The sequence below is a fragment of the Myxocyprinus asiaticus genome, chromosome 44, assembly GCF_019703515.2.
Source record: "Myxocyprinus asiaticus isolate MX2 ecotype Aquarium Trade chromosome 44, UBuf_Myxa_2, whole genome shotgun sequence".
In the NCBI taxonomy this organism is placed as follows: domain Eukaryota; kingdom Metazoa; phylum Chordata; class Actinopteri; order Cypriniformes; family Catostomidae; genus Myxocyprinus; species Myxocyprinus asiaticus.
Genome location: NC_059387.1, coordinates 33,158,427 through 33,172,161, shown reverse-complemented (window position 1 = coordinate 33,172,161; position 13,735 = coordinate 33,158,427). Strand labels below are relative to the sequence as shown.

General features: G+C 37.5%; 1 pseudogene and 4 gene segments (V, D, J or C); 1 reads left to right on the top strand and 4 right to left on the bottom strand.

The window, feature by feature from the left end:
* Positions 1-205: 205 nt before the first annotated feature.
* LOC127434711 (Ig kappa chain V region 3547-like) lies at positions 206-743 on the bottom strand. The segment is given in 2 exon segments: positions 206-549; positions 661-743. Coding segments are annotated over 2 exon segments (387 nt in total).
* A 4,399-nt stretch (positions 744-5,142) lies between these two features.
* Positions 5,143-5,806, bottom strand: LOC127434702 (Ig kappa chain V region S211-like). The segment is given in 2 exon segments: positions 5,143-5,524; positions 5,660-5,806. Coding segments are annotated over 2 exon segments (375 nt in total).
* A 351-nt stretch (positions 5,807-6,157) lies between these two features.
* LOC127434550 (Ig kappa-b4 chain C region-like) lies at positions 6,158-7,586 on the top strand. The segment is given in 3 exon segments: positions 6,158-6,163; positions 6,256-6,307; positions 7,124-7,586. Coding segments are annotated over 3 exon segments (375 nt in total).
* A 997-nt stretch (positions 7,587-8,583) lies between these two features.
* LOC127434694 (immunoglobulin kappa variable 1D-13-like) lies at positions 8,584-9,427 on the bottom strand (annotated as a pseudogene).
* Positions 9,428-9,516: 89 nt separating this feature from the next.
* On the bottom strand, positions 9,517-10,625 carry LOC127434693 (immunoglobulin kappa variable 3-15-like). The segment is given in 2 exon segments: positions 9,517-10,423; positions 10,527-10,625. Coding segments are annotated over 2 exon segments (399 nt in total).
* Positions 10,626-13,735: the final 3,110 nt, after the last annotated feature.

Sequence of the window (13,735 nt, the reverse complement as noted above, 5' to 3'; positions counted from 1 at the left end):
TAAATGTCTTTGCAGTGATCTGCTGCTGCTGTGCTGGACAAAGAAACATTTTTGATTCTGTCATTCTGTATCAAATATACATTTCACAACAATGCACATTTTCTCCACTGTGTGTGTGTGTGTGTGTGTGTGTGTGTGTGTGTGAGCAGCTGCAGTATCTGTCAGTGTATCAGTGCAGTGTGACTGACAGAGGTTTTTGTATGACTCTTTATCACTGTGTGAACACATCTTTACTGTTGATGTAGTGTTCACTCTGACAGTAATAATGTCCTGCATCTTCAGTCTGGACTCCACTGATGGTCAGAGTGAAATCACTATCAGATCCACTGCCACTGAATCTAGATGGAGTTCCAGACTGCACTCTGTTGGCCAGATAAATGAGGAGTTTAGGAGCTTCTCCAGATTTCTGTAAGTACCAGCCTAAGCGGGAGCCATAAGTACTCTCCCAGTAGACGTTACTGCTGGTTTTACAGTTTATTTTAACAACTTCTCCTGGTTGAGCTGCTGTTATTGAGGGACTCTGAGTGACTGTGATCTGTCCATCACACTCTGAAATAAATCAGAATAAATTAAACCAAGAAGTTTTGATTTTAAATTGACAAAATATGTATACTTAACACACAATTAAACTTCTAATTTTAAAAGTCATATGTTACAAACCTCGAGCAAACACCGTGAGAGTCCAGATGAAGAAGGTGATGAATATCATTGTTGTGTGTTGTGTGATGATGAAGATTGTGTTGTGTGTTGATGAAGTGTTAAACTCACAGCACTATAAACACTCTCAGATCACTGAAGCATGTGCTGAATATGTAAAGTGACTCATTCTGGATTTAAATATTGTACACAACACTCCACTGGTCCTTTTCTGGTCATTTCTAAATATTTAGTAATGTCACAAGGTATTTCTGAGCGTGAACAACATGAAATAGCTCAACAATTAAATAAGCAAACAGCTGAACATCTATTCCACTGTAATTTAATGATAATAATAGTATAGTATTGTAGGTGCTACTGGTTGTTTAAATCAGTTTTACTATCAGAAATAATCAATAATTAATTGTTATTAATTATGGAATAATCAAATAACAATTAAATAACTAAATAGAATTTAACAAACTATTCTCCAGAAATGGTCAATAATTAATTGTTATTAATTATGGAATAATCAAGTAGCTAAATAGTAATTAAATAGAATTTAATTCATTAAACTCTATTCTCGGGGCACCACTCTTTGAAAAGAGAAAAATGATAGCAAGTTACTGACTGAGTCTCATAGAATAAAATCTACCCTGTAGGTTGAGTATCTTAATTGTTAATCAAAATAATCAAAGGGGAAACCTAGTTCAATTATTTTGATACACAAATCCAACAGTAATCTAGTTTCAGTTAGTTTCTAATACCAACAACATAATAGTACTCTGAGGTAACTTGGGAGTTCTTCATGTGGCAGAGGTTGGCTTCAACACAACATTCAAACAAAAACAAACAGGAGTACTTATAATATAACAAGATTTATTATAAACAAGCAGTAGTGAACACAGCCAATACTATCCGAATATAATCCAGTTAAAATCAGCGATATCCTAAGCTGACAGTGGAGCTATATGCTAGTGTGTGTGTGGGTGTGTGTGTGTGTGTCCCAGTGTGGTAACCAAGGAATCAAAATGGAGGATCAGGTTCAAAATGGAGGGTTAAATCCAAAATGGAGCTAATACCACGTGCGGGTGGAAATGAGCGGACACACTAAGGGACTGACGGAACAGGCGGGAGAATTTGGCGGCCAGCCAGTGAACACAGCCAATACTATCTGAATATAATCCAAAAATAAAATCAATGATATCCTAAGCTAACAGTGGAGCTATATGATAGTGTGTGTGTGTGTGTGTCCAGGTGTGGTAACAAAGGAATCAAAAAAATGGAGGATCAGGTTCAGAATGGAGGGTTAAGTCCAAAATGGAGCTGATCCCATGTGCGAATGGAAATGAGCGGACACACAAAGGAACTGACGAAACAGGCGGGAGAATTTGGTTCACCAGCCTGAGTCGAACACAAACCGCGGCGCCGCTCACTCAATGAATATCAATGAGAGAAAGAGAGTGAGAGCGAGCGGGAGCGAGGAAGAATGCATGCAGTTTAGTTAAGGGTAACCGCTCGTAACAGCGGGACTGAATTACTAGTTCAAATCACTCAACAAAACAAACGTAACCCCAAAAGAAACTAAAACAAATATCCCCACTTGAAACAGCGAGCAGAGTTTAACATACAAATATATATATATTCAAAACATCAGCATTTAGAATCAAAAATACGATTTAGATTCACAAGGAAAGTCACAGTTTCTAAACTAAATCTGCCCAGATATCAAGCCTTACTTGGGAAATCCTGTGTGATTTCAGTAGGTTTGTCTGTTGGAAATCCTGTTGCATTGAGCGGTCAGGAGAAACGGTCTGGATGGTTCCTTGTCTTACGCTCGTCAGCGGAAAGACGCGTCTCTGCTTTATTCTTCGGATTCAGCGGTGGGGAAGAATGCAGATAGTCAACGTTGAATGAAAAAGAGGGAGAAGGGAAACAGGTCGCCTTTCCGTTTTTCAAAATGAATTCACTTTTGCTTTACAGTGAAACTGAACCGGTTGATATAAGTATACTATAAGACTTGAACAAAGCTAAGTTAATCTTACTCTACCGTGGCCAAATGGCGAGGTTAGAAAAACGTGGTCACTTTGTTCTCAGTCCAAACGGAGGGAAAACTCCTTCAGTACGTGCACAGTACAGATGTCCCTTTAGAGCCAGGCAGAGCTTAGCACAGAGAGAGCGAAATTCATCTGTCCGCGGGTTTTGTTGACGAGATGACGTCATCGGTCGTAGGCCACTCGACCAATGGCGTTTAAGCCTGGGTCCATGGGCGGGACTTCGCATCCAGTTGTGAATTTGTGAAGGACCTTGGGAAACTGAGTCCAATGTCTCTCCTTTTGACCATAGAACAAAGGCCCTACAGTATATACAAATGTATAAATGTTTAAATCCAGTTTTATAAGTAGAGTGTGATGTTTAAGTAATTTTCTACTCTCTGTTCTGGTTTCAATATTAGCACATCCAACAAATCTTCAAATCTTCAAAAGATTTAAATGTTTAGGTAAATTACACAATTTCAGTGTTCAAGGAGAGACATTCAGCAGTTCCTTCATTCAGACGTACAGAATGTTCTCTAATGGGTTATTTCAGGTTTTTATTTATCTTTTAAATTCAGATTCATTATTATTTCATTCTTTATTTTTCATGATTATGTTTGATAATTTTCTATAAAGGTTTCAGAGAGGTTACTGATGGACAGAAACTGACACTGGCGAGCATTGCAGCTGCTGTGTCTCCCCCTTGTGGTCAGAAATGGCAATTTAATTTATTCCTCTCTCCTGGGGTGTGTATACGAGTCTGTCAATTAGGCCTATATTTACTATTAGAAAAGAGAAGCAAAGCAATTCCATTTGTGGTACAGTGGCCGCATGTCCTCACCACATCAAACAATCTCTCTTTTGGATAAAAACACAGTAGCGGTGTGTCAAATGACCTACAATAGCTACATTATGCACTCACAATATGCACTATACACTCAGACATGTAGTGTATTCATTTAAAAAGTGTAATATCAACCCAAAATGAACAACTGACGTTTTTTTAAACTACACAGAAGCATTCGCCTTTTATCAGCTGACAGCTGTGGTCTAAAACATGTTTCCTTTTGAACATTCTGCAACACTGGATTGCATTTGTTTTAGCCGATGGACCACATCATTAGTGGAAGTTAATTAATGAAATAATTGATCTATGGGACTCTGAAGTTTCTGGCCCAGCTGAAGTTCATCTGGTGACACTCCAGTTGTTTCCTGCACTGCTGAGTTAATGGCAAACTTCAGCTCGGGAAGGTGTGCATCCCATTTCTTGTGGTTTTCTTCAACATAAGACGAGATCATGTATTTTAAGGTATGGTTTACCCGTTCCGTCATATTGGTCTGGGGATGGTAAACTGTAGTGACCTTTGGAGTTACCATCCAAGTCTCACACAGATCTCTGAAAACAGAGACAAACTGGGAACCCTGATCAAACAGAAGGAATGTGGGAACCCCCATCTTGTGAATATCTCCTTTCGGAGTACGGATGCAATTAGTGGAAGCTAAAAAATATATGTAGTGAAGCTGAATCATTTTTAATCAACTGAAGCAAAAGTACTATGATTTATTTAGAAAAATTTGTGAGAGTGGTTATAATTCATTACATTCCACATCTGCAAATTATATTATGTGTACTATTTGAGGTGAATTTAAAGATGTGCATGAATTGTATGTTTAAATGTTTCCATTTAGTTTCAATGACAGCATGAGCTGGTTTGGACTCCAAACGTTTGTTCAAAATCTGATGATCATGTTATCCAGCACGATTTGAGAATGTATCAAAGAGCATCTCGTGTTCTTCAATGAAACTATGAAATCTGATCTTTTGCACAAATGAGTTCACATCTTTATTTGAAGTGTTGATGGTATTACGATGTGAACATCTGCTGATGGAGCTGCTCTATTCTGAGAGGAACAGAATCACTCCACCCTGATGATGCAAATATGAGTTTCACTGTTTGACTCTTTATTGTGTGAATGAGACAGTTGAGTTTGACTAATGGAGAGATGAGCTTTGATCATATTCATCAGTTTACTCTGAGGCTGATCTCAGCAGTCATACTGACCTTCTGAATGTTTCAATCAACTGTTCAAAACTCAATATCAATGATGCTGTTTGTGTCACACACATCTGCTCAGTGTTTGTCCTGTTTATCATCTCTGGAAACTTTCAGTTGATCACACTGAACTAAAGTCTTACAGTGTTCAGTTTAATGATGTCCATCATCAAGGATATATTGTTTTCTGTGAATCACAGCTTTGTTTTACTATTCTTTTATTTGATTGTCAATCATCAGTGTTTGACTGTTCAAACAAACAGCAGGGTAGTAAATAATATTAGTTGTTATATCGTTCATTCAGTTCAGTTTAGAGGGGAACAGATAACTTATGAAATTCATACATAAAACTATGAATGCAATAATTATAATAATTATAAAAATGAGTGTTATTGTGTGAGTGTGAGCAGCTGCAGTATCTGTCAGTGTATCAGTGCAGTGTGACTGACAGAGGTTTTTGTACGACTCTTTATCACTGTGTGAACACATAGCTGCCACTGACCTCGTGTACACTCTGACAGTAATAATGTCCTGCATCTTCAGTCTGGACTCCACTGATGGTCAGAGTGAAATCACTATCAGATCCACTGCCACTGAATCTAGATGGAGTTCCAGACTGCACTCTGTTGGCCAGATAAATGAGGAGTTTAGGAGCTTCTCCAGATTTCTGTAAGTACCAGGCTAAACTAACACCACCATACACTCTACTGCTGGTTTTACAGTTTATTTTAAGTTCTTGTCCTGGTTGAGCTGCTGTTATTGAGGGACTCTGAGTGACTGTGATCTGTCCATCACACTCTGAAACACATGACATAATAAACACAGAAGTTTTCACTATCTCAAGAATAGTTATTTGACACCTGAAGATTAAAAAATCATTTTAGTTTGAATGTGTAAAATATACTGACTATTAGCACTGAAATAGATTCTCACCAGCAGTGAAAAGCAGAAGAGAGCAGATAATGAGAGCGTGTGCTGTCATCTTTACTGTGAATGAGTGAGAACTGAAGGAACAGTGATGTTGGTTTGACAGTCCTGACTAACAGACAGTCTGATATTGTGCTTTAATCAGAGGGGTGGGACACACATTCAAAACTGTTTCCTCTCACCAGCAAATGTGACTGTTACAGGAGAACAGCAGCGATGAGAATACATTATTAAAAGAATATTACATTTATGAATATTAACAGTATGTCTTTATTCTAAGTTATTAAATACATTGCATTCCAGTCAGTGGATATTCTCAGGAAGTTTTTTTCAATGTTTTGATTTCTCATGAACATTCAACACAGACTTCATCACAAGAGTTATGAGGAGTTAAAACATGCAATCATAAAACAATGTTATATTTTTTTTTTAAATGCATATTATGAACTATTCATATTTTTATTAGCAGTTGTCCACAATATGAATAATAAAATAAATGAAAGTATGTTTGTATGTGTGTTGTGTAAAGATGTGTTTGTGATCATGTGTTTAAAGTGCAGTTAGTGAAGCGCTCAGAGGTTTTTGTACAGCTGTTCTATTAGTTTGTATCACTGTGGTACACTTTCGGCAGCGGCACCAAACTGGATGTTGGCAGTAAGTAAATCAGCAAATCATTCTTTTAATGTTGCATATGTTTCATAATTATGTTGAATGTGTGTTTTATGTGTGATTGTAACACTATGAGTTGAGGGATTTGTCTCACTTTTTTATTTTGTATTTATTCATTATTTTTATAATTATTTTTGCAATTCCTGATTAGAATCATTTAATAATTTGTCTGTTTTTCAAGAAATGAACGTGAAATTTTAAGACACTTAGGCTAATGTATTTGTTGTCAGCACATGTGAATTTGTTGCTCGTACAGAAGTGAGATGTGATTCAGTTTTTGTAGCTGTTCATGCCTCTGTTTAAATTACTGACATTATCATGAGTTCATAAAAATGGTCCTTCAATATGAAATGTTTATTAATGTAATATGGAAGATATAAAGTATTACTGTAGGAATTTTCATCAAACTATCTGTTAAAAGTGAAGTATTGTACAGAATATTTTGTATCCTACTGTTGAGGTCGGGCGATGTCTTTTTCATTGTTTCTTAATGTAAAGAGAAATATATGACGGAAAGACATTCTTCAACTATTGTGTAAATCTAGCTGCAAACATACAAATTTATGGTGCACTTTATTGATCATTTCATCAGATCGTCAAACTGACATTTTGGTCATTCAGAGTCTTTAGTTTTTTTTTTTTTTTTTGAGCGAATAGATCAAAATGATAATAATAATAATTATAAAACATTTTATTAAGTAGCCTATCATTATAAAAAAATCTATTAATGTAATTTATTCCATTTTAATCTGGAGATAGAAATCTTTTCTTTTTTTAAGTTGTCTATTGTGTATTTGTCAGGCAACACTCGTCCTGCCGTGAGCGTCCTGCTGCCCTCCAGTGAAGAGATTTCCACAAAGAACACAGCAACACTGATGTGTGTGGCCAACAAGGGCTTCCCCTCAGACTGGAGCCTGAACTGGAAGGTGGACGGGAGCAGCAGGTCTGAGAAGAGCAGTGCTGGGGTCCTGGAGAAGGACGGTCTGTACAGCTGGAGCAGCAGTCTGACTCTCTCTCAGGAGGAGTGGATGAAGGCGGTCACAGTGAGCTGTGAGGCCAGACAGAAAGACCAGCCGTCAGTCACTGGAGAAGTGAGGAGAGATCAGTGTTCTGAGTAGATCCTCTGGATTCTCTTCTGCTCTTCTCACTCATGTCTCACATGGAGACTAACAGTGACTTCTATTCAGACAAGTATATGTGTGCTTTTGTTATTCAGTGCTGTTTTCTGTTGTCAAAATTCAATAAATGAAATAATATTCAGTTATTTTGATTTCCTTTTGGTGTCTTTTGAATTTGAAAAAGTACTTCAACATTTCAGCTGATTTATAAGATCAGGGCTTTAGTTCACACTTTAGAAATAAACTTCACTCAATGAACCGTGAAAACACCTGCAGAGACTTTATGAAACAAGATCATGTAGTCAAATTAAGAAACTCATACACACAGTGTTCTCAGTAAATGTCACAATTTTTTAAGAGGTTTTGAAATATAAACATACAGGAGATAAATACTGTGGGGTCCAAAAGTCTGAAATAAAGTGTAAAGTTAATATTGATATAATTTATTGATATAATTAATTTAATATATTTTTTAGATATGCCAGTGTTCTCCACTGGTGTGTGTGTGTGTGTGTGTGTGTGTGTGTGTGTGTGTGTGAGTGGTTTACAAGCACATATTTTAGATTATAAACTAGTAATTACGAGGTTATTATGCTATAAATATAGTTTATGAGGACACCGCTAGTGTCCCTGTAATTCAAACAGCTTAAAAAACACACTAAACAATGTTCAAGTTCAAGTTTATTTATAAAGCACTTTAAAAACTACAATATAGACCAAAGTGCTGTACATTAATATCATACAAAATAACACAATATTACTTAAAATCAATTAAATAAACAAATAAATAAATAAATAAACATAATAATAAAAATGCCAAAAGGTTTCTATGATGGTTAGGTTTAGGGGATAGAATATGTAGTTTGTGCAGTATAAAAATCATGTCTATGGAGAGTCCTCGTAATGATAGAAGTACCAATATGTGTGTGTGTGTGTGTGTGTGTGTGTGTGTGTGTGTATGTATGAGTACACATATTTATACTACCTTGTGGGGCCCAGCCAGCGGTCCCCATGAGGGAAATGGCTTATTAAACATACTAAACAATGTTTTTTTTGAAAATGTAAAAATGTCAAAAGGTTTCTGTGAGGGTAAGGGGAGAGAAATTATCAGTAGATCTGTATAAAATCCATAAAATGCATGGATGTCTATAGAGAGTCCCCACAATGATATAAAAACAAGTGTGTGTGTGTGTGTGTGTGTGTGTGTATGTGTGTGTGTGTGTGTGTGTGTGTGTGAGCAGCTGCAGTATCTGTCAGTGTATCAGTGCAGTGTGAATGACAGAGGTTTTTGTACGACTCTTTATCACTGTGTGAACAACCAGCTATTACTGATGTAGTGTGCACTCTGACAGTAATAATGTCCTGCATCTTCAGTCTGGACTCCACTGATGGTCAGAGTGAAATCAGTTCATAATCAGATCCACTGCCACTGAATCTAGATGGAGTTCCAGACTGCAGTGATCTAATGTCGTAAATGAGGAGTTTAGGAGCTTCTCCAGGTTTCTGATGATACCAGGCGAGACAGCTACCACAGCCCCATGAACGATCTCCGATTCCTCTGCTAGTTTTACAGTTTATAGTGATGGATTCTCCTGGTTGAACAGTTGTTACTGTTGGAGTCTGAGTCACAGAAATTTGTCCTGTAATTTCTGTTAAAGAAAGTTCATCAGAAAAGAACGATATGAAACTTTAAAAATACAGTATACATACATTGTTTTCTACCAGACACATGCATACATATAACACTGAGTTTTAATAATATTTAAACTGAACCTTGAACAGACAGAACGAGTGTCCAGATACAGACGCTGATGAAATTCATTCTTGTTGTTGTTTGTTCAGTTATAATGAAGAAAAGTTCTCAGTGATGAAGTGTTAAACTCACAGCACTATAAACACTCTCAGATCACTGAAGCATGTGCTGAATATGCAAAATAATGCAAACAGTCTCCAAAAGCTTATATGCTGTCAGTCTAATATACATTATGATCATGTGACATTAAACTCGCTAAATTACCTTCAAAAACCAAGACATTTTGCAGATCAGACAATATGTAACTGAGAATTTTTCATGCATTCTTCCTTAAAAATATTCCTCAGTCTCTCTGTTTTAGTGTTTCAACTTTTGTCAACCAAACAAAGTCAAATGAGTCTAGAATGAACAGTGTGCATCTGACATGTTGAAAATTGTTGATTAGTTTGTCTGAATCTTCAGCTTTTCTGTTAATGATGTTTGAGCTGTGTATGAATGACAGAAACATCATTATGACAAAAATGACTCCTGTATCCACGCAGGATTGGTGTTACGCCCTCAAGGCATATGTTACTGTGGATTTTTTTCTTGTGTGTGTCGCTTTCTTTACAGTTGCTCCAGCCAATCCAAGTCTGATCAATCCCGGACGAGCCCCCACTTTTTTACATTCCTCAGCATCCTCTAGTCTTAAAGCAGCACTCGTTGTGACTGAAACACTAAGTTCAGTTTTATAATAATGTTAATGTCTCCACTGATGTGTGCGTGTGCGCGCGTTTGTGTGTGTGTGTGTGTGTGTGTGTGTGTGTGTGTGTGTGTGTGAGCAGCTGCAGTATCTGTCAGTGTATCAGTGCAGTCGCTATGGTTTTTGTACAACTCTTTATCACTGTGTGAATAAACCTTGACTGTCAATCCAGTGGTAACTCTGACAGTAATAATGTCCTGCATCTTCAGTCTGGACTCCACTGATGGTCAGAGTGAAATCAGTTCCATGATCTGCTCCATTGCCACTGAATCGTGAAGGAGTTCTAGTGTGAAGGGTTTTGATGTTGTATACTAAATTATTTGGAGCTTCTCCAGGTTTCTGTAGATACCAGGAAACACAAGTCTTACAGTCACCATCTGACTGGCGTCCAATGAAACTGCTGGTTTTACAGGTCAGAGTGACTGTGTGTCCGATCTGAACATGTTTCTCTGTGGGAGTCTGAGTTACAGTGACCTGTCCTGTGGAATCTAAGGAACATTTAGAAGAAATTAAATTAGTTATTTTTTTTATTTTTTTTTATTGTACTTGCAAATGAATCAAATTAGCCAATTTCTATTTACATGATTTTACCTTGAAAGTGGATTGCTATGATACACGTGAGGATGGTAATGAATATCATTTCTAATTATTGTGTATTCTGCTTAATAGTCTCAGTGATGAAATGTTAAACTCACAGCAGTATAAATGCTCTCAGATCACTGATGCATGTGCTGTCAATGCAAAGTGACTTTATGAAAATAATCTTCTTGTTTGCAGCTGCTTTCTAACGCTGCAGACTCTTATCTGTATTTCTACACGTCTCATGTTAGTCATTGTTCATTTCTGTCACTCCTGAAGTTTTTTGCACTTTCATTTTCTGCAATTTTATTTTCTGGAATACTCTTTTTTTTTTTTTTTTTTTTTTTGTATTTACTCGTAAAAATAAAAATGATAAAATAAACATATAAATGATTCATTCGCAGAAACAGTACTAAACTCTACCTTTATAAGTTACAAGGGCCGTGACTGGGGCAGCATCTTCAAGGGGACCCTTTTTACCAGTAGTATATTGTTTTGGGTACATAATTTTACCTTAAGGTCATATTGCATAACTTTTATAAAGATATATTTTATATGTTTTTCCTTTGGAAACAATAATCTACATGCACTGTACTTTATTTTAAGCATTTAATTAAGGTTCCCTCTGCAGTGAAATATCAATCTCCTTTCACATTGTCAGCTTCAATGTCTTCAGTGTGAATCTGCAAATCAGAATAACTGGTCAATGAATAATGTTATAATAATTAATTTACTAAATGAATGAAAACAGCAGCTTGAAGTTTTGTCTTCAGTTACAGGGGGCAATTGTACTCTCTGTCCCTATGAGGATTTTTGTTCTCATCATGTTTTATTTCTTTGTTTGGTGTTCCAGAACTTTAACCAAAGTGTCTTTTACGAACAGAGAAACTTTTTAATTATGGAACAGTTCTGAAAAGGTGCGATTGCTGGTAAAACTAAACTACTAAAATTGTGGTTTGAACATGGTCACTGGAGACAGAGCTGCTCTATTCTGAGAGAAACAGAATCATTCAACTCTGACAATGCAAATGTGATTTTCACCTCACACTCTCAGATTCACTGTTTGATTGGTTAAATGATCTGAACTGGAACACACCAGTTTCACTTCTGCTCTATTGAGTCGTTCGACAGTTATGAAGTTATTTAAGTGACATCTTCATAAAACTTATGCAACTAATAAACTGCACCAGCTCATCTGTAACACGAGATGAAGACTTTTTTCTGTACTGTAGGTCCACAAGTTTGGACAGATTTTTTTCTTGTGCCAAAATCATTCTTTGAAAACCTTCTTTCATAAAAGGTTATAAATAATCAAAAGCTTATTTGTTAAAAAAATAATGTAAGGAAACATTTTTATTTAACTTTGGTTTAGCATTTTAAATGAGTTCAAAAATGTATTTTATTATATCATGTGATTACATGTCAACCGCTTACCCTCCAACATTACTCTAATTCTATCACAGACACAGTCACGTGACCAAAATGAAGGAGGGAAGCGTTCTGGGGCGCAGAACAAAAAATGAAAAACAATGCATTATAATGAGGACAGCAACGTCCAAGTGGATAAACAGAGATTGGTAAGATTAACCTATCATTTTTATCACTGTAAGTCTTGAAATTAATCAACATTTAATGTTGTTGCCTGAGAGGACAAAGTGATTAACGTTAATATCAGTTCATTTCCAAGTATCTCGCGGTATGTTTGTGAATGGCCGTTTGATTTACATTCGAGAGAAACTGAGGAGATTAAAATCTGCTCACCCGCACAAACAAGGACTTTTCAAACTCTGCTGCCTTGTGCTTCACAGAAACCTGGCTGAGTGAAGCCATTCCGGACAGCGCATTACATCTGCCGGGCTTTCAGCTGTTCAAAGCGGATCGCATTGCGGAGTTAACGGGGAAAACGAGAGGCGGTGGAACATGCTTTTACATCAATGAAAGTTGGTGTACAGATGTAACAACGTTAAAGAGGATGTGCTGTCCTAATTTGGAAGCACTCTTTATTAACTGCAAGCCGTTCTACTCGCCGTGGGAGTTTTCCTCGTTTATTCTGGTGAGTGTGAATATCGCGCCAGACGCGTGTGTGAACACAGCGCTGCAACAGCTGACTGATCAAATCACAGACACAGAACAACAATACCCGGACTCAGTTATTATTATTCTTGGGGATTTTAACAAAGCAAATCTCACACGTGAACTGCCCAAATACAAACAGCACATTGCATGCCCCAACAGAGACAAGAACATACTGGATCACTGCTACACAACAATAAAGGATGCATATCGCTCTGTCCCTAGAGCAGCTTTGGGACTGATCACTGTCTGGTTCATCTTCTTCCAACCTACAGGCAGAAATGAAAATCAGCCAAACCAGTAGTAAGGACTGTAAAGAGATGGACCAATGAAGCAGAGCTGGAATTACAAGTCTGCTTCAGTTGCACGGATTGGAGTGTTTTTGAGGCTGCAGCCACATATCTGGACAAGCTTACAGATACTGTGACATCATATATCAGTTTCTGTATCTCTTATGTGCATTCCTACTAGGACTTATTTAAAGTTCAACAACGACAAACCGTGGTTTACAGCAGAGCTCAGGCAGCTTTGTCAGGCCAAATAGGATGCATACAGGGGTGGAGATAAAGTATTGTACAATCAGGCCAGGAACACACTGAACAAGGAAATCAGAGTGGCTAAAAGAAGATACTCTGAGAAGCTGAAAAACAAATTTTCAGCTAACAACCCTGCATCAGTGTGGAGTGGCATGAAACAACTTATGAATTACAGGACTCCTACCCCCAACCCTGTGGTGGACCATCAACTGGCTGACGACCTGAATGTGTTCTACTGCAGATTTGATAGGCCCAATCTCACACCCCACACCCACTCTTACCTTCACTTCACACAAACACCAACACCTCCTGCAACCCCCCTCCTCCCCTATCCTGCTACTCAACCTGCACTTAAGATCTGTGAAGATGATGTGAGCCGGGTCTTTTGGAAACAAATGACAGGGAAAGCTTCAGGCCCAGATGGCGTCTCACCAGCGTGTCTTCGATCCTGTGCTAACCAGCTGACCCCCATCTTCACACAGATCTTCAATAGATCACTGGAGCAGTGTGAAGTCCCATGCTGCTTCAAATGATCAATCATTATTCCAGTCCCAAAGAAACCAAAAATCACAGGACTTAATGACAACAGACCTGTCGCCCTGACGTCTGTGG